The sequence below is a fragment of the Polyodon spathula genome, chromosome 3 (assembly GCF_017654505.1).
Source record: "Polyodon spathula isolate WHYD16114869_AA chromosome 3, ASM1765450v1, whole genome shotgun sequence".
Lineage (NCBI taxonomy): Eukaryota > Metazoa > Chordata > Actinopteri > Acipenseriformes > Polyodontidae > Polyodon > Polyodon spathula.
The window spans coordinates 32,981,446-33,001,004 of record NC_054536.1 but is presented as its reverse complement, the minus strand read 5'-3'; the positions used below and the strand labels follow the sequence as shown (position 1 = coordinate 33,001,004).

Here is a 19,559-nt window from a genome sequence, read left to right as displayed (position 1 = left end):
CATTAATATCTGTCTGGTTTTTGACATGTTGGATTATGAACATTTGATCTCTTCTGATGCCTATATTCTTTTCTTAGATTTTTATAAGGCTTTTGATTCTGTATGTAGAGCACTATTTTTTGTTTAAGAATTTGGAATATTTTCAATTTGATAACCAATTCATTAATTATATTAGGATACTATACAAAGGTAACAATAGCTCAGTTGGCCTTTCTTATGGCACATTGCCCAGATTTAATATAATAAGAGGTGTCCAACAAGGCTGCCCTCTGTCTCCCTTTCTTTTCATTTTGGCTGCAGAGACACTCTAAGGTACAGTGATTATTTCGAAGGAAGTAGTATTGATGATTGTCGATTTCTTATTAGCCAACTTGCCAATGACAAAGATAAAGAGCAGGTTGCTGGAGCTCTAAATATCCAACAGAATTGTACCAATGCTTCTGGTCTAAACTTAAATAAATGTGAGCTACTCTCAATCAAAAATTCTGGCGTTCCCTTTTTTGAAAATATGAAGGTGTGTGACAAAGGGAAATATTCAGGGATACAGGTGTGTAAAATATATACTCAAGCATAACTTTTCTCCCAGGATAAAAAGAGCCTCTCAGATTTTTAATATCTGGCTTCAAAGAGATCTCACTTTACAGGGGAGGGTTTTACTCTCAAAAGCGGAAGGGATATCCAGGTTGGTTTCTCTGGCTTTAACACTTTCTACACCCTCTATATGGTAAAATAAAGTAAAACAAAGTTAATTTTTTAATTCATTTGGAGAAATACAATCTTTTATTTTTTTTTTAAACTTATGTTCAATGAATACTGTAAAGGGGGATTAAACATTATAAATACTTTCTGAGTAAAATGGATCAGGCAGGCCTTATCAGTGGATTATTCACTGTGGTTTCATATTCCGAACTTTAAAGTTCCAAAAGTCTCGGTAATAGTCCTGAGCCAGGAAGAGAGGCATCACAGGGCCCATAGGCCACACTGGCAACATGGCAAGGTACTCCAGCAGCAGAAAGGCTGCTTCCTCCAGACATGTGGCCTGCAAAGGCAAGGCTGGCAGCAATAATGACGACAGCTCCAAGGCACACCCACCTGGCTTTAATACCTGGGCAAGAAAAAGATATACAAAATGCAAACAGCAATTAGATCAGGAACACTGGAGAGTGACCTGTGACTTTTGCAACAGTCTCACAGCCAAATGTTGCAAATTTTATTTTTACAGCAACATCTCTTTCAATATTTAAAATAAACTCAGAGCAATCGCCAGATGCGCAGGGTACAAATATCAAATCAATGCAACTGAATTGCATTTAAAATTCAATTAAAAAAACAGTTTTTAACAGAAGACAACCTTATGTAATCCCCAGGGGCTACTTTTATCTGGATTATTTATTTATTACCAAATCCGGATCACTGTTATCTAGATTGATCTCATTAAACTGTTATTTTCTTCAATTTACCTTGTGAAAATACACAGCCATTCTGAAGTGTTATTTGACAGTAAATTTAATAATTTGGTTCTATCTTGGTTTTTGTGAAAAAATGTTATTGTTATTGCACCAATATTGTCATGGTAACAGATCTGACCACATACAAAGTTCCAATCCAACTGCTTTCTCAATAGGTTAGAGGCTGTGTGGTCCAGTGGTTAAAGAAAAGGGGCCTGTAGCTAGGAGGTTCCCGGTTCAAATCACTGACTCATTGCATGACCTTAAACAAGTCACTTAAATTGCACTTTGAATAAATTGTGAAATATTCAAAACAGTCCATCACTGAAGTGCCAGTAAATAGTAAAATATATAATTGGAAAATATCAAGGGATCACTGCACTTACTCTATAAATGTATTCCACTGCCAGGTGCATGTGTATGGCAGAAAGCACAAACATGAGAGTGGCAACATCAACAGAGAGGTGGGATACTCTGCAACAGGTCATCTGTGGTCAAGTCACACTAGCAGTATACTGAGGATTTTTCTACAACAGAAAAAAATAAAGACATTCTGTCTTCAGGAAAATTGTAGAACACAGTGATAAAAAAACATACATAGATAAACATGAGCAATGTTTAATTTTCATTAAAAAATTCTGGTTATTGGTTAAAAAAATTAATTATATCTATAATGACTATACAATGTACACCTCCCTTTAAAGCACCCCTTTGGGGAATTCTCAGGGGCATGTAGAATTTAGATTCGTAAGCCTTCTGTTTGTTCACAGCTGAAAACCAGAACTCCACAGCACTGATACCATCAGTGGGTTTAACCTTTTGTCATCTGTGAAGTCTTAGCAAAACTAGGTACAGTGCATCTTTGTTGCATGGCTTGCTATGAAACTGAGGTAAAGCAAATTCTCAGACATGTATGATATTGACCTCAACTTTACTGTACCAGGATCAGTCCACTGCACTCCCAACCTCTGACAGCTATCCCATTTTGTGCTGTACTGTTTAAAATAAAAATCTACGTAAAGCCAGAGGAGTCTGCTTTGGAAGTGCCCATTCCTGAAATACAGTGTTGATTACCTTCACATGCTCCAGAGCCCTAGGTGAGAAGTCACAGGCGTACACAAATATATTCAAGTCTTCTTCTAATAGAGAGAACACACAGTTCCCCACTCCACACCCTGCTTCCAGCAGAACCTGCAAAAATATAGGGGGAATTGGTTGCTATAGCATAATTAATGTTGCACTATTTCATTTTTACTACAATGTGTTGCATTTTCATTCATATATCAAACATTTTATTTCTAAAATTAAACATACAAATCTAATTCAACATGTTATTTCGAAAAATGCATAAATTATTTATACATAGCTAGTTTATATATGTACCACTTTTTTCAATTGATATGGTTGATTTGTAGGCTAGATAGTCATTTATGAACAAGATGTACTTTTTCACTAAGTACTGCAGTTATGAGTTTGATCCAATACAACCTATGGTCCACTGGGTTAGCCTTACTGGTTTTTCCCACAATGCTCTCTGAGCTTGTTGTCCATCACTCCTTGTGGAAGCCATCAAAAGCCAACTCACTGAGCAGTCCCATTTTAATCTGCCCAAATTGTACCTATAATATATTTCCTATAAAGTCTGGAAATGTATATTAATGGAAGAAGTTCTGTCCAGTGTTTTTTTGGGGAGATCTCTACAGTGTACCCTATACAGTGGCTTGCGAAAGTATTGACCCCCCTTGGCATTTTTCCTATTTTGTTGCCTGACAACCTGGAATTAAAATTGATTTTTATTTGGATTTCATGTAATAGACATACACAAAATAGTCCAAATTGGTGAAGTGAAATGAAAAAAATAACTAATTAAAAAATTCTAAAAAATAAATAACGGAAAAGTGGTGCGTGCATATGTATTCACCCCCTTCGCTATTAAGCCTCTAAATAAGATCTGGTGCAACCAATTACCTTCAGAAGTCACATAATTAGTTAAATAAAATCCATCTGTGTGCAATCTAAGTGTCACATGATCTCAGTATATATACACCTGTTCAGAAAGGCCCCAGAGTCTGCAACACCACTAAGCAAGGGGCACCACCAAGCAAGCGGCACCATGAAGACCAAGGAGCTCTCCAAACAGGTCTGGGACAAAGTTGTGGAGAAGTACAGATCAGGGTTGGGTTATAAAAAAATATCAGAAACTTTGAACATCCCACGGAGCACCATTAAAGCCATTATTAAAAAATGGAAAGAATATGGCACCACAACAAACCTGGCAAGAGAGGGCCACCCACCAAAACTCACGGACCAGGCAAGGAGGGCATTAATCAGAGAGGCAACAAAGAGACCAAAGATAACCCTGAAGGAGCTGCAAAGCTCCACAGCGGAGATTGGAGTATCTGTCCATAGGACCACTTTAAGCTGTACACTCCACAGAGCTGGGCTTTACGGAAGAGTGGCCAGAAAAAAGCCATTGCTTAAAGAAAAAAATAAGCAAACACGTTTGGTGTTCGCCAAAAGGCATGTGGGAGACTCCCCAAACATACGGAAGAAGGTACTCTGGTCAGATGAGACTAAAATTGAGCTTTTTGGCCATCAAGGAAAACGCTATGTCTGGCACAAACCCAACACCTCTCATCACCCTGAGAACACCATCCCACAGTGAAGCATGGTGGTGGCAGCATCATGCTGTGGGGATGTTTTTCATCGGCAGGGACTGGGAAACTGGTCAGAATTGAAGGAATGATGGATGGCGCTAAATACAAGGAAATTCTTGAGGGAAACCTGTTTCAGTCTTCCACAGATTTGAGACTGGGATGGAGGTTCACCTTCCAGCAGGACAATGGCCCTAAGCATACCGCTAAAGCAACACTCGACTGGTTTAAGGGGAAACATTTCAATGTCTTGGAATGGCCTAGTCAAAGCCAAGACCTCAATCCAATTGAGAATCTGTGGTATGACTTAAAGATTGCTGTACACCAGCGGAACCCATCCAACTTGAAGGAGCTGGAGCAGTTTTGCCTTGAAGAATGGACAAAAATCCCAGTGGCTAGATGTGCCAAGCTTATAGATACATACCCCAAGAGACTTGCAGCTGTAATTGCTGCAAAAGGTGGCTCTACAAAGTATTGACTTTGGGGGGGTGAATAGTTATGCACGCTCAAGTTTTCTGTTTTTTTGTCTTATTTCTTGTTTGTTTCACAATAAAAAATATTTTGCATCTTCAAAGTGGTAGGCATGTTGTGTAAATCAAATGATACAAACCCCCAAAAAATCCATTTTAATTCCAGGTTGTAAGGCAACAAAATAGAAAAAATGCCAAGGAGGGTCAATACTTTCGCAAGCCACTGTATATCCCCATTTTCATCAAACCCTAGAAGGTGGTGTGTATCTATTTGAATAATTTTACACAGCATGACCCCAAACTCCTTTTTGTGATTTACTGTGTCTGTCTGCACCCTCTTTGTTCCTCAAGCTCACTTGTCATCCAGTGCCTGCCTTTAAAAAAAGGTTGTGCTGTTCCTTTTATAAAAACAAGTCCCAGTTCTTTTGTGCATGAAAGAAGCAGACAGAGATAACTGTAATCCGGTTTGGAAATGTTTTTATTGGAGTTTTCAGGTTTGGCGACCAAACAATAATTCCCCAGCAATACACCAGGTAAATAACACGAGAAAAGACAAATAATAAACATTATTCTCCCCACAATAATACAAACATGGTCAGCAGTCCAGTAGTGCTCGTGGTGGGTGATAACAGTTTATATTTGTGACAGTGGTGAAGTGCTGTCCAGTTTATTGCTGGACCTTGGCAACAGCTCTGGATCTGTGTTAGCAGTGTAGTAATGCATAAGACAAGACAATTACAAGACAAACAAACAAAACACTCAGGTTACTTTTATATGTGCAACGGGGTCTCTCACAGTCCTTCTTAGGTTATTTACACAAACCAAAGTAAAGGAACAGATTACAATTCTCCATCCTCTTTTATGCTGTGACACATGACCCCTTGGCAAACGAGTGCAACTGCCTCTCCAATCTGCGGCTGACACATCGTTTCCCCCGGGTCAATGCATTATTACAACAGAGTCTTGCCACCTTCCTGGGAACCCTGGGAAAGAACTGTCAGGTCAGCCTGTTCAAGGAACTCCGTTCTCGCTGCTTAGCATCCTCACAGGTCGGGAGGGTGATTTAGAACCAAGAATCATTGTATTTCTGTCACAGACCCTAAAACCCCTACTCTCTTATACAAGGTGCTAGCTCCTTTTGAATGGAAGCTTATGCTACAGAAGTATGTAGCCCTTTGATAGAACCAACTTCATTTCTTGGGGGGTTCCCCACTGATGATGGAAATGATAATGAGGCATGGGAACCCATTGATATGAAAAATAGTGAATTCTGGCCAACTCAGATGTTTTGGATGGAAGGAATACCTAATAAAATAGCCCCTTGTGATCAAATTGAAATGCATAAACATAATAGTTATCAGTCCAAACTATTACTCCCTGTGGGAGACTCTCTCTGAAAAGGGGAAACGACAGGCACATACCAGCTTAATGTGTGGGTGTCAGAGATGTAGAACTAGGCTGCCACAAGCAGAATCAAAAACATGTCCTGCATGTACTCCATGGCAAAGCACTGCAAAATTATGTTTGGATGCAATGATGTACAAGGTTTATCATTCTCTCATTTGAATGTTGAACCAGACAATTTGAAAATAATTGAATGTATGGTGTGTAATGCAGATCATCCATTGAAGTGAGCTGCAGATATCAGGTGTTTAAAGCTGTCACCCACAGTTGCGTTGCTCAGCGCTGGACACCAGTCCCTGTGGTGGCTTTTACCAATCCACTGAGAGTAGACTCAAACAAAGATTTTCAATCCTGCTGGCAGCAATCTGACATCCTGGATGCAAACTGGAATCTGTGATTAGAAGACCACAGTTAAAAGTGCCTGTTCAGGGCAATGCTATTATAATGTTGCAATACTCTGTACTGGTTTAGAAATTGTTAAACAAGCAGAAATATTTTTGCAGAAATCTGTATTAGCCTAAGATGAGAAGATTTAGAAAAACTATGACCTAATTTAATAACCTCGATGGAGCCTCTTGGAATGTGCTTGTATCCAAGTTTCTTATCAGCAGAAGCAGCTTAACCTAAACAAGGGCTCATCGCTTATAATTCTTATCTGAAAATGTACCAGACCTTCTTCGTATCAGAAGGATGTGTTTTAGCAAGCAAGGCTAAATTTACTGAAATAAACAGATGCTTTAACTCAAAGACAGGTCGGCTGGTTATTCTTATCTAAATGGAGTGATGGAGTGATTTATATTTTGGTTTTCCATTGAGCAAAATAAAAATAAACAACACCTACAATATGTAGCATATACTTTTCTGAAAAAAAAAGCTGTTAAATATTTATAGTGTGTATATCAATGGTGTGTATTATCAATTAAATAAGAGGGAAGCCCAATATACATCACTTATATTCATTTTTTTGCCATTTTTAGGAAAACAAATATGTACATGATTTCCATTACATGAGAGTAGAAGTTAAAACTTCATGCTTATTTGAACTCTACTCTCGCCAAGATAAGCACCAACTAAGACATAGCTTTGCAGTAAACTAATGTGATCCATTTGTGTTTCTTTCCATCTGATGATGCAAGTATACTTCTGTCTGGTGTTGATTGCTGAAAAGTAATGCTGGCTCCAGGGATCAGTTTATTTTGCCTCCCCAGCGCATCAGCACACACAATGGCTGCGATGCTGGCTCCGGGGATCAACCCAGTGCTGTTTCCCCAGCGCATCAGCATGACAACCATCTGGATTGAGCTAAGAAGGGTACTTCTCTGGGGTCTTCAAGTGGGCACCTTCCATCCTCTGTGTTTCGTCGACTAGCCCACAACACCTCAAAAGGGCTTGACAGTGATTCTGGCGTCCCAGCATCACCCCCTCCATCCCCCACTCAGCTCAGCCCAGCTTACTTACCTGCACATCAGCATTGTTTTCTTTCTATTGTGCTTGAGATCCCCATCCAGAATCTTTCCGTCTCAACCACAGCCAGTTGCTGCTCCTCTCTGCTGCTTCAGATAAGTTCTTCACTGTGTGACGCAACTCTTGGCCACTGAATCTGACGTCTCCAAGAAACCGGGTTGTAGTGTGCGCCACAAATCCTCAACAACCCACCAACACTGGGTAAACCCGGACTCTCCATCCTCGCTGTTCTGCTTCAGCGGCTAGTTGAGCGTACCGCAGTTTCTTTATCATATGCCTCATCTCCAGCATCATCCCATGGTAGATGCAGTATTCCTTTATCACAAAGTTACATAATAATATACAGATTTGGATTTTAGGCAGAGCTCTAAAATGTCTAAAATAATTTTAACTAAGTTTACAGAAATAAAGGTTTCTCCAGTGTATATCTTTGCCAAACAATTTCCTCACCTTAATGAATTATCCACCCCCCCTCCCCTAAACTGTTGTTTTTTTTCTACTGAATCCATATATATATTAGGGTGACCGTAAGTCCCCAATTGCCAGGGACAGTCCCCAGATGAGGTACTGTGTCCCTGGTCAAACAATGTCCCTGGAAGTTCACAAAACTCGTCCCCAAATACCCTTACTTTTAATTAAGAATTAAGTTTCTTTACATCATCAATGGCTAAACATCTGGAACACCTGCTAATCTTGACTAAATAAGCTAATAATTGGTACAATTAAGTAACTGAGAGCTTGGCTGAAATGAAAACCAGAAGACCCTGTAGCTCTCCAGAAGCAGGGTTGGAAACCTCTGATCTAGATGGTACGGCTCTATTGCAGCTGCCATAGCTAATCCAGCCAGCTTCTCTAGTGTGTGTCCCCAGATTTGGTTTACAAAATATGGTAACCATAATATACACACACACACACACACATATATATATATATATATATATATATATATATATATATATATATATATATATATATATATATAGTATGATCTCGGTTCCCACAGGCAGGCGCATCACACAGGGCGAGGCAATCCAAACAGGGAACTCTTGCACTCCTGCATAGCACCGATACCGCTGTACGAAAGGGCCAGCTCCTTTGCAAGGAGCATATATCGGGCTTATGTCTCTATATGTGATTACATCACCTACCAGTCCTGCTGCTGCCTTCCCCATGCACGCTACACTCTCCCCTGCCAGACTCAAGTCCGCCCCGGACTTCCTCACCAGGCTACAGTTCAACGCGTGCGTGCCGGGGTACCTGCGTCCACTCCTGACACCAATGTAGCTTTCTCGGTTCCCGCAGGCAGGCTCATCACACAGAGCGAGGCAATCCACACACAGGGGGAGGTTGGGCGCAAACCCGTGACCTCTCGCACTCGAGCACAGCACCGATACTGCTTATGTCTCTGTATGTGATTACATCACCTACCAGTCCTGCTGTTGCCTTCCCCTGTGCACACCTCTCTCTCTCTCTCTCTCTCTCTCTCTCTCTCTCTCTCTCTCTCTCTCTCTCTCTCTCAACACTGTACAATACATACCTGCTGCATGACCAATGCTGCAGCACAAAACGGAACTGTACACAGAGAATTGCATTTTATAATAATTATGTTGTGTCGTACTTTGCAAATGTTGCAAAATATGCAAATGATCTGACTAATAATAACATAAATTATTATCTGGAGATTAATAAATACATTAATTCACAAAATGTTACTTAGTCAGGATTTTAGTTTTTTGTTTTTACACGGTGCTATTTCTGAGTAGAACACAAACACAGGAACAGGAAGGTACAGAGGCAATTTAAAAAAAAAAAAAAAAAAAAAAAAAAAAAAAAGTAAAAGCCGAGTTTATGTTTGTTTATTGCTGGCCATTACAACTGAGCTAATTAGTTTTATGTTCATGTTTTAATAAATGTAAACATTAAAACCCACGACAATGAATGGGAGTTCCAACCCGTTGTTAGATAAAGGGGAACATGTTTTGAAGCTGGGAGAGAGCTTTGAAAAGCGACCCAAATCGTCTTTTCACACCATCCGATGTAAGTTAAGAAAATATTTATATGTTATGCACATGTAAAGATTGTCTTTTAAATTAGATGATCGGGCAAATATGATAACTCTGAAGGGCAAAGATAAATGCATTTTGAGAGGGTAGTTGTCATATACTGGATATATTCTTCTTCTTATTAATAATAATAATAATAATAATAATAATAATAATAATAATAATAATAATAATCAGATATTATGAAAAGGAAGCTTAAAACGTCAAAAATGATCGCTCTGGTGTGGACCCGGCTTTAGAGTTAATGCGGCTGTTAAAATAATCATACGGTTTTTTTATTGTTTACAGCGACACTAGTAAAATTCCACAAATGCGTGGAGTTACTAATCAAGTTTTAATTTGACCAGACAAAAGAAAACAATTTAATCTTTCTCATTATAAGCACATAGCTTGATCTCTGCCTTAGCTTTTACTGTGGAGTCAAAAACTAAACTCCAGCCCTGACTAAAAAATAAATAAAAATAAATACATAAAAAAAAAAAAAAATACCATAAGCAAATTGGTACTGAAAATGCGAGGTTTGAATATCATGGTAAAAGCAGAAATCTAATCTTGCAGTAACACGTTTTAACAAGTTCCTTTCTGTCTTAATTAATATCTTGTTCCCTTTAAACGTGTTAAAGGAAAGATTCGGAAATAACAACAAGTTAATGAAAACTATGAAACGTGAGCAAATATACCATCCTAACTCCTAACACCCAAATATGACTGCCTGTCCTTTTTATTGTTATTATGAAAAACAGAAATATATTATTTCAATAGAACTTAAATAACAATTTGTTTACAATTGTAGCATTATAACAATATAGGCTGAATAATAACTTTTTTTTTTCCTTTATCAGCATTATATAAGTATAAATAACATAACTTTTTTTTTTTTTTTTTTTACAGTTACAGCATTATAATAACAACAGTGTGGCAAAAAGTCATTGTGCAGTCATATCACTTTCTGTCAAATGCAAAACCACTTTTGTGGAGATTGGATGGTCACTGTATTTCTCATTGTAAACAATACCTTGTCCAGTGTAAATAATGAAATTGCAGATGTACCTGGATTTTGCCTCACACAACACAAATAATTTCACACCAGATCTGGCTCTTTTTGGGGGGATACTGTTTTCAGATGCCCTTTGTACGCCTTACTATCTGAGGTTACTTGTGGCGTTCCTCAGGGTTCTGTTCTTGGGACAATTGTATTTTCATTATATATGCTGCCCTTGGGTGACGTCTGTAGACATGGGGTCAACGTTCACTGCTGTGCTATTGACACCCAGCTATATCTGTCTCTAAAACCAGGTGGTGTCTCTTCTGTTAAAAATGTGATAAGCTGTCTTGCTGATATCAGGCTATGCATGTCTAATAATTTCCTTATGTTAAATTCAGATAAAACAGAGAGAATAATTTTGGGATCAAAAGATTAAAAAAAAAAAAAAAAAAAAACATAGATCTGTCCGCCTTCACAGAGGATAGATCCCAATACCCTCAGAAAACTAAAATGAGGAATCTGGGTGTAATTTTTGACCCTGACCTCTCCTTTGGGGCACATATTTGGAAGTATCTTTCTTTCACCTTAGAAATATTGCCAAGATGAGACGCTTCCTTTCACAGCGTGATGCTGAGTGACAGATGCATGCCTTAATATCTTCTAGGATTGATCCAGGATCAGATCAAAATTCCAGATCAGTGGATCCAGATCTGCTTAGTAAAACACCTTTGCATGATCCAGCTCCCCTGATCCAGGTTCCAATCCCATTTTTTGATTTTGTTCGTACAACCGGCCCCAGGTGATTGTATTGTGACACAGCATCACTAACTACAGGTGTTTCTATGTAAACACAGCATATGTGTTAAAACATACAGGTGATTAAATGTGACACATTATGTGTGTCAATAGGTACAGGTGTTTAGATACTGACACACCATCTGTATCACTAAGTGCAGGTGTTTATCTTATGATATAGGATCTGTGTCAACAACTACAGGTGTTTTATTGTCACGCACCAACTGTGTCAACATGTAAGTGCTCTGTCACTGTGTAAACACCTGTACTTGTTTACACAGATGCTGTCATAAGATAAGCGCCTGCACTTAGTGACACAGACGCTGTGTCACAATACAGTATAAACACCTGTACTAGAGGCTGTCTCAGAATATAATCACCTATATTTGTTGATAGAGGCTATGTAAGAATATAATCAAAGTGCGGTAACTGTAAAACCATGGGATACACAATATTGTGAACAGAGTCTTATTCACAGTATTAGCGATTTGAAATGTGCTGTTATGACAGTCATTACTGTACATTTGAACGCATTTGTAGTCAGCGTACCTCTCCAAGAGAAAAAAATGAAAGCATAAAATAGGTAAATAACTTCTTTTATTTAATGTAAATGTAGAATCCTGACAAGTACAGTAAATTATCATTCTGTGAAAATCTGTTTGATCTGGTTTTTTTTTTTAAAAATCCCAGATCCCCGCTTCAGAATTTCGATTGGCAGGTTCTAACTTCCACGTGGTGTTCAGTTCGTAGTGAAAAGAAAGTTTGAAGGATGGAGAAAGCTGGTATGCCTGTAGCTAAAACTACAAGTGATGTGAACAAACTGGATAGCCAGCCGTGTAGTGTTTCTGATTTAAGAGTGCACTGAAGACTAAACTGTGGGATATGACATGGCCAGTAAATATATACCCAGCAATCATATTTGACTTATTTTTCTTATTCTTCAGATGATTTTAAACCAGCATCTATTGACACTTCATGTGAAGGGGAGCTTCAAGTGGGTAAAGGGGATGAAGTGACAATCACATTACCCCACATTCCGGTAAGAGGGTACTTTGCTTTTCATGTCAGTGCTTTTACTTTTTACTGCATGATATGATGTAGAGAATATCTAAGTGTAAGTGGTTGTAGCTATGGGCTAAGCATTTTAGAAACAAAAACTAAAAATACTCTTTTAACCATGTCAAATAAATTTCATTTGATGGGATTTCTGCAGGAGGCTTGACTAAGGACAATGGCCCTTAATGGGGTCTGATTGTCCAAAATGGGAGCTGTTCAGGGATTACGTTGCAATTCATTTTTTAAAATACTTTTGAAAACCCTTGTAGACTCAAAAATGTCTCCTTGCTCATTTAGGGTTCTACACCACCTATGACTGTGTTCAAAGGTAACAAAAGACCATATCAAAAAGACTGTGTGCTTATCATTAACCACGACACTGGAGACTTTGTGCTGGAGAAACTCAGCAGCAGTATACAAGTAAAGAAAACCAGGTAAGATTGCACGTAAAAATGTAGCTCAGTGCTTTTTTTTGTAATGCACTACAGTGTAAAACAATATGAAACAGTATTGTGTTGGAATAAATAAATTGATACATTTTAGCATTCTCCTTTTTTAATTGACCTTGCTTGTTTCTTCATTGCTAACATATCGCATTTTGTCTATATTTTGTCTTGCTGGGTGTCTTGTAGAGCTGAAGGCAGCAGTAAAATTCAGGCCCGGATAGAACAGCAGTCAGTCCGGGCAACCCAACCTCCATTACAGTTCAGAGCCCCGACCAAGCCTGGTGCGGGAGTGAAAACATCTCCCTCCAAGGACAACCCATCCCCTGAACCTCAATTAGATGATATTAAGAGAGGTGTGCTCTTTGTGTTTTCAAAATAAACTTATCAGACATTTTAACAATTTAATATTAAAAAATGTATGTGGTCCCACAATACCATTTTCTTTCTTAAGGTTTTTATTTTTTTTTCTTTCTGGGGTGTTTATGTAGAAAAATATGAATCGCAACCCTAAAATAATAATGCAACTAAAATCAACACTGGTCTTTTACTTGACATTTTATTCATGTTAACCTAGTGTTATGAGATGTTAAAAATGATTAACAAGGAATATGTACATGTGTTGACCTCCACTCAGAGCTGCGTGCTGAGGTGGAGGTCATTGAACAGATGAGCAGCAGCAGCGGCAGTAGCAGCTCCTCAGACTCGGGGAGCTCCTCCGGCAGCGAGGACGACAGCTCCAGCAGTGAAGAAGAGGAGGAGGCCCACCCCTCCCCAACACAACACCAGCAGTACAGCAGCAGAAACCCCGTCTCCAACGGCACCAGTCAACCACAGGGCAGCAACCAGATCATGAGCACTCTCAGTAAGTACTGTATGAAGAAGCCAGACTTGGTGTAATGCACTCACTAAACAACTGGGCACTGGAGTCCTGTATTGCACAGAAAATGATGTATTCATTGAAAGAATAAGTAGCTTCAAATAACTTTTAACATTTTTTAAGTTAAGAAGTTCTTGCCGTTACTCAACTACTGTTTTTGTGTTTGTTAAGGTGCTTTCATCTTAGTTCAGGGGCTGTTCTTCAGTTTTCATTGCTTGCCACATACATAGTGTCTTTAAGTAAGAGCCAGCAACATCTAGTTAGCAGATCAGGTTTCGTTTTGAGTTGTTCTCAGTGCTGCACTAAGTGGTGCTAGCATTTATAAATGTGGCTGATCCTGATCTTGTCTATGTTATATGTGTCTATACGCCACCCCCCCCCCCCCCCCCCCCCCCCCCACCTTGAGGGATTTTTAACAGAGAAATCTTTATCAGAAATGATTGCACCCCATTGTATTCTTAAACTCCTTTAATAATATCCGGGTAAATATGGGGGGGGGGGTGGGGGGTTTGTTTCTGATCTTAAACGATTTATTCTCATACAGAGACACTCTGTGAAAGCGATTATTATGATTAGAGATCATCCATGCTAATGCCAGCAGCAGGTATCCTTGAGGAAGTGAAAGTACTTTGAAAAACTTTATTTCATTTAAAGGCTGTTTCTTTAAACATTTTCTAAGGTTATAAAAACCTGTGGAGCCTATATACATGGGGTGTGTTGGTCATGGTCATTATTCTGAGCGTTTTAATATTTAAAACTTTATCACAACATAATATCTTTTGTAGTTTTTCCTTAGAACTATGTTTGTAATAGTAAGTACCATTACACACACATTTTTAGTTAGGAATACGATACATTGTAAAGCATTGGCATAAACATAGTCTTGAGTGATATTCAGTGGGTTTTGTGGAAAATCTCCCCCGTGCCACGGCAACTGTGTGGGACCTCAAGGCATGGCACAGTATACCACATTTACAAGGTGATGCAGCTTGAAGTGTAAAAGCAATACTTTTCCACCAGGGTACACCAGACAGCTTTTTAGGAATTTATTGGGCTGTTTATTGTTTTTTCTAAACAGGTTTTTTCTGCTTAGGGTTTGTTAATTCTCCTCCTCCTCTCTCTCTCTCTCTCTCGTACTGTAGGCTACTGTTTTTTTTTTTTTTTTTTTTTTTTTTTTTTTTATGAATGTTGATTGACAACAAGACTACTAAAATAAAAAAACATCTATATATTTTTTTTTTTTTTTAATTCTGCTGCCTGTATTAAATGTTCAGGTTTTTTTTTTATTTTATTTTATTTATTTAATTCTAGGAATACGACTGGATGTAAGTTTGAAAAATAAATAAATCCCTGAACAGCATTTCAATTTAAATAGCTTTTAATACGGGCAGGGATTTATTTATTTATAAATTTTTAGTAATCTTACATAGAAGTTAGAATCAGGGATCAGGGATTTATAAACTGCAAAATTGTGAGTAGAAGTCAGAATAGTCATTTTCAGTACTGGGGAATGGCAATTCTAGCAAAAATGCCTACATGCATAGGCAGAGCTCCAGATAAGGTTTTGGATCACTGAGTAATTTACTCTCAAATGTACACGCTAGTGAGTAGAATGTAACATTACCTTGACGTCATGCATGCTTTCAATAAATAGTGCTGACTACAGCCTTACATTTTAACTGTAATCTTACTTTGAACTACTGTACAAAAACCTGCACGTACAATAATTTAGCCCTGCCTTAATAATGTTAATAATATTACTCTCGATGTCGTTAACTACTGTGTTCGAGTCTCCTCCCGTTACAGTTTGTATAGTTGTTTTCTGTAAATGTACCTTTGTCTGTCTCTTGTGCTCTACCTTTCCTCGTGGAGACACGCTCTTAAAAATAATAATAATAATAAAAAAACTAAACAAAAAAAACTGTACCAATACTGCACTAATGCAACTAAAGAAACAATAATATTGCATTTCTTATTGATCGCCTTGCGATAACAATATAATGCACCCCCTCTCTCCAGACGCAGAGTATTGTATTTATTATATACATTTACCTTCCAAAATTGACAGATAGGTAAATCGGTAGGGTAGGTTGAGGGGGATTAAGACGACCCAAGAAATCCTAAGGATCAAGGATCCAGTTGCTTGTTCACCAGTTACAAACGTCATTGCAAGTGAGTGGATTCAAATATAACTTTTTGTTTTAGTTGAAAACCCAGAATTGTTGGTCTCATGTTTCTACAGAATCCACTGTTCATAACTTGTTCATTTTTTTATGCTAAAAACATTAACCAACCACACCCCCCCTTACTGTTTCATTAAGAAGGTTGACTTTTTTTTATTTATTTATTTTTTTTAAAGGAAATGACTTACAGCTGAGTGAGTCTGGAAGCGACAGTGATGACTGATTCTCACGATCCCGGCAATGAACACTTTGGACAGTGGTGTTGATTTTGTATGTTTACAAAGATGTAGAACTTATGAAACTTGCATTTTATTAACTGTTTTATTGTATTTTAAGATTGCAAAAGCTGCCCTTTTTAAGATGTTTTATCACAAAGCTTGAATACTTCACACATATGAGCAACATTTACATTTTATCCATGATACAAGATGTTATACTGAGTACCACATATGCATTATGTGTCGCATCAGCCTTTATTATATACTGGAAGGAAAAATGTACCTGTTAATAAGCAGGTAACACATATTTTTAGGGTCCTGGCACTGACTAAATCACAGTTATCATGACTGTCGTTTTCATTTTATTCTTCCTGGGAATGTTGAAAATGGGTCTCATACAGTTGTAAAAACACATTGAAGAGAAACCTTTAGGGACTAAGACCTTTTTGTACATATCAGAATCTGTATACAGTATAGACCTCATAAATAAATATTTAGGCCTCTCCAGAAGTCCAGTTAGATACAGCATCTGTTAAATATATTTCTATTCTATTCAAACCTCTTTATTTTAAATGAATGCAGTTCATCATAGCAGTGAAGTGCTTCAATGAGGGCCACTCTGGTAATGCAACACAATGTGTAGAGTACCACCTGTACTTTAATAACTATCAACAGCATGGACTTCATAGGATGCCTGTTTTCAGAACCGGTATTAATATGAAGTGTGGCAAAAACAGGAATACCTTCCACTGCAGTTCCCTCTTCCACTAACCCTCTTGTTCCGTAGTTGTGTTTTTGGAGTTATCACACAGCACACCCCCACTAGGAAGTAGACCATCCAGTGCCTGGGATTTAAATACCACAAGTTAAAGTATTACCTGTATGTTGTGAATGACTGCTGTGATCTTGAATTTGCATAGTTCTTAATAATCAAATGCGTACATCATTTATGAAGTCAAATGACCCCTTACATTTTTATTATCATATCTTTAGCATTATCCTCTATTTTATAAGCTATTAGCAGTTTTATTATTCAGTTTAATCTTTTTAGAATATTATGTTACTGTACATTGTGTTTTATTATGCATTATGAATTGTATCTGCTTTAAAACTCACAAATTCATTCTGTATATTTGTGAATTTAAGTCCTTTTCATATATTTAAATTTCTGTTTACCTTCCACTTGTGTTTTGCGTTTATTTGAATCATTACTAAACTTTACAATTAAAAAAAAAAAAAAAAAAGTAGAACATTATTATTATTATTATTATTATTTTTTAAATGGATAAAACTGGGTTTTGGCAATACATTTTAAATACTGTCAATCATTCACTACTATCTTCCACATAAAGAAAACGGCTTGTGCAGAGACATTGCTACGGACCAGTCATCAATTTTTGTGGACCTACGTAATAGAATACACTCGTTAGAGTGACTTGGAATGGGGATGGACTGAAAAAAAACAACAACTCTATAGTTAAGGTGGACGAAGAAGGCATCTGGTGATTGTGTCTGTGTGCAGAGGTCTGAGTGCTTGGTACAGCTCATGCATTAATTACAAGTATAAACGCTCTGGTAAACATAAATCCAAAACACAATACTCATACTTTGACGGTTTTTGTTTTGTTTCCCTTTTTTAAAAAATGATCATTTCAAAAATATAATCTCAAGCATTTTAAAACTGGTAAACATTTAATCAAAATATGCATTTAGTCTAAAATACACATTTTAGTATAGTAATTGAAGAAGACATGTCATGTGCAATGTATTTTTCTTTTTGCATGTAGCATCTTCCAGTGATCAACAAAACTCCACCCTGGTCAAAATGTGTCCATTGTGATAGAGCAAAATGGGCGTTTGCGTCGGGACCATGGAACTGAGTGGTTTTTCTTTTTTTTTTTCCTTTCCTTTTAGTGCTACCCTTATTCAAGCTCAATTTTGTCTGTTGACTTTGATTTATGTTTGTATCATCAATGAAAATTAGACAGTGTTGGTCCTTGAACGTAGGAAACAGAAAGGTGAAAAAAAACATTAATTTATTTACTCTTGAGATTTCAAAACCTATACCAATCAGGGCCGAAATAAGATTTACACTACTTGCTGCCAAATGTGTCTAATGTACCGTCTTTTAAACCTAGATTCTGTCATGAATGGCATTTTAGATATGTGGGTAGAAATATGATCCCTGCTTGGAAAATTATCATTTTGCAACAGTGATTTAGAGTGGGAGGAGATGCAGAGTTTTTTTAACCTTAAAAATGTTTTAAAAATTATTATTTTTAAATAAACTAGTACTCCTTTAACACAAACAAGTTATGATGGCTCAGAACCGGCACTGATGCAGCACTTTGGTCTGTGGGAATTGCCTGTACCGTGGATTGAAAGTCAGCAGCCCACGTGACTGTTGTTCAGCCAGGTACTCAGTGTTTATGAATGTGGAAATTTTTTTCACTTACTCTGAAAATCTTGGGAGTGTTTGGTTCCACAATACATCACCATGTTGGTGTTCCATTACGCAGGTCAAGCATTCACACGAGCATACCTTATATATATATATATATATATATATATATATATATATATATATATATATATATATATATATATATCAAATACCAAAATCCACTGTATTGTATTTTCAATCTCTGCTTTTGCCTGAAGAGCTGGACTCTCTTTCTTTTAAATATATTGTATAGACTTATTTGCAATAAAATGAGACCTACATTGTGCCTGAAGCTCCTGCTATTTGACACTTAACAGGCTGTTACATTGTATTATATAACTGAAAATTAAAAGCAAACAAAATGCAGCCAAATCTACTTCTTTGACAAACGATCCAGTCAACCTCAGTTAACACAATAAAGATTAAGAAAATAGTTAGCACTGTGTCTCCGGTGTTAATGTAGAGTACCTGCCACCTTGTGGACATTTAAAGTAATATTTTTCTTGCTACTCTCTTCAAATACTTCAGCTTTTTCTTCCAGTCGAGTTCCTGTGTTGTACTGTAGGAACAACTGCTAAAAAAAACTAAACAAAACAAACAAAAAAAAAATAGCTGACTTAATTAGAAAAAGAAAATGCAAGTATTAAAGTCCCAATTAAGGTGTGATTACCTACAATTTCAATCACAAATATACATGCTCGGACATGTTTTATGTTAAAACATACAAAACCCCAAAATGACTCAGATTACGAGTAGTCGTTTATGTGTTTTTATTCGGAGCGAAAATAATTTAAAAAAAAAAAAACAAACAAAAAAAAAAGGTTACCTGAATTACATGAAAAAAAAAAAAACACAAAATAAAAACAAGGAAAAACTATTTTACAGAAAGTCCACAACTGTACCAGCAAGTGTTTTCCAACAAAGTCACCCTTGAAGTGAAATCAACAGTCATTGTTTTCTTCTTGTACCTTAATCATTGCTCTTCAGTTTCTCATCTGAGAAACCCAGAGCTATTAGATTAGCAATTAAAGTGTGCAGAAATGTTTCCAGAAC

The 19,559-nt window shown here is 37.3% G+C and overlaps 1 protein-coding gene and 1 long non-coding RNA gene across 3 annotated transcripts; one reads left to right on the top strand and one right to left on the bottom strand.

The window, feature by feature from the left end:
- Positions 1 to 799: 799 nt before the first annotated feature.
- Positions 800 to 8,889, bottom strand: LOC121313000. Of its 2 annotated transcripts, none has more exons than XR_005949934.1 (4): positions 8,589 to 8,889; positions 2,523 to 2,639; positions 1,835 to 1,975; positions 800 to 1,105 (listed from the first exon to the last, which is right to left on the bottom strand). It is a non-coding gene; the product is annotated as an uncharacterized LOC121313000 (long non-coding RNA). The 2 variants fall into 2 exon arrangements; XR_005949935.1 differs by having other exon boundaries at positions 8,698 to 8,889.
- Positions 8,890 to 9,258: 369 nt separating this feature from the next.
- On the top strand, positions 9,259 to 17,245 carry LOC121312999 (ELL-associated factor 1-like). The gene is made up of 6 exons (XM_041245074.1): positions 9,259 to 9,477; positions 12,228 to 12,322; positions 12,637 to 12,773; positions 12,972 to 13,138; positions 13,420 to 13,647; positions 16,022 to 17,245. The coding sequence occupies exons 1-6, from the start codon at positions 9,375 to 9,377 to the stop codon at positions 16,066 to 16,068; spliced, it is 777 nt and encodes a 258-aa protein (XP_041101008.1). The 5' UTR covers positions 9,259 to 9,374; the 3' UTR covers positions 16,069 to 17,245.
- The last annotated feature ends 2,314 nt before the right edge of the window (positions 17,246 to 19,559 follow it).

Excerpts from the sequence above, each read along its gene's own strand:
- LOC121312999 (XM_041245074.1), top strand. The coding sequence starts at position 9,375 with ATGAATGGGAGTTCCAACCCGTTGTTAGATAAAGGGGAACATGTTTTG. Across the intron at positions 9,478-12,227 it reads GTCTTTTCACACCATCCGAT|ATGATTTTAAACCAGCATCT; the intron begins GTAAGTTAAGAA and ends CTTATTCTTCAG. Across the intron at positions 13,139-13,419 it reads ATTAGATGATATTAAGAGAG|AGCTGCGTGCTGAGGTGGAG; the intron begins GTGTGCTCTTTG and ends ACCTCCACTCAG.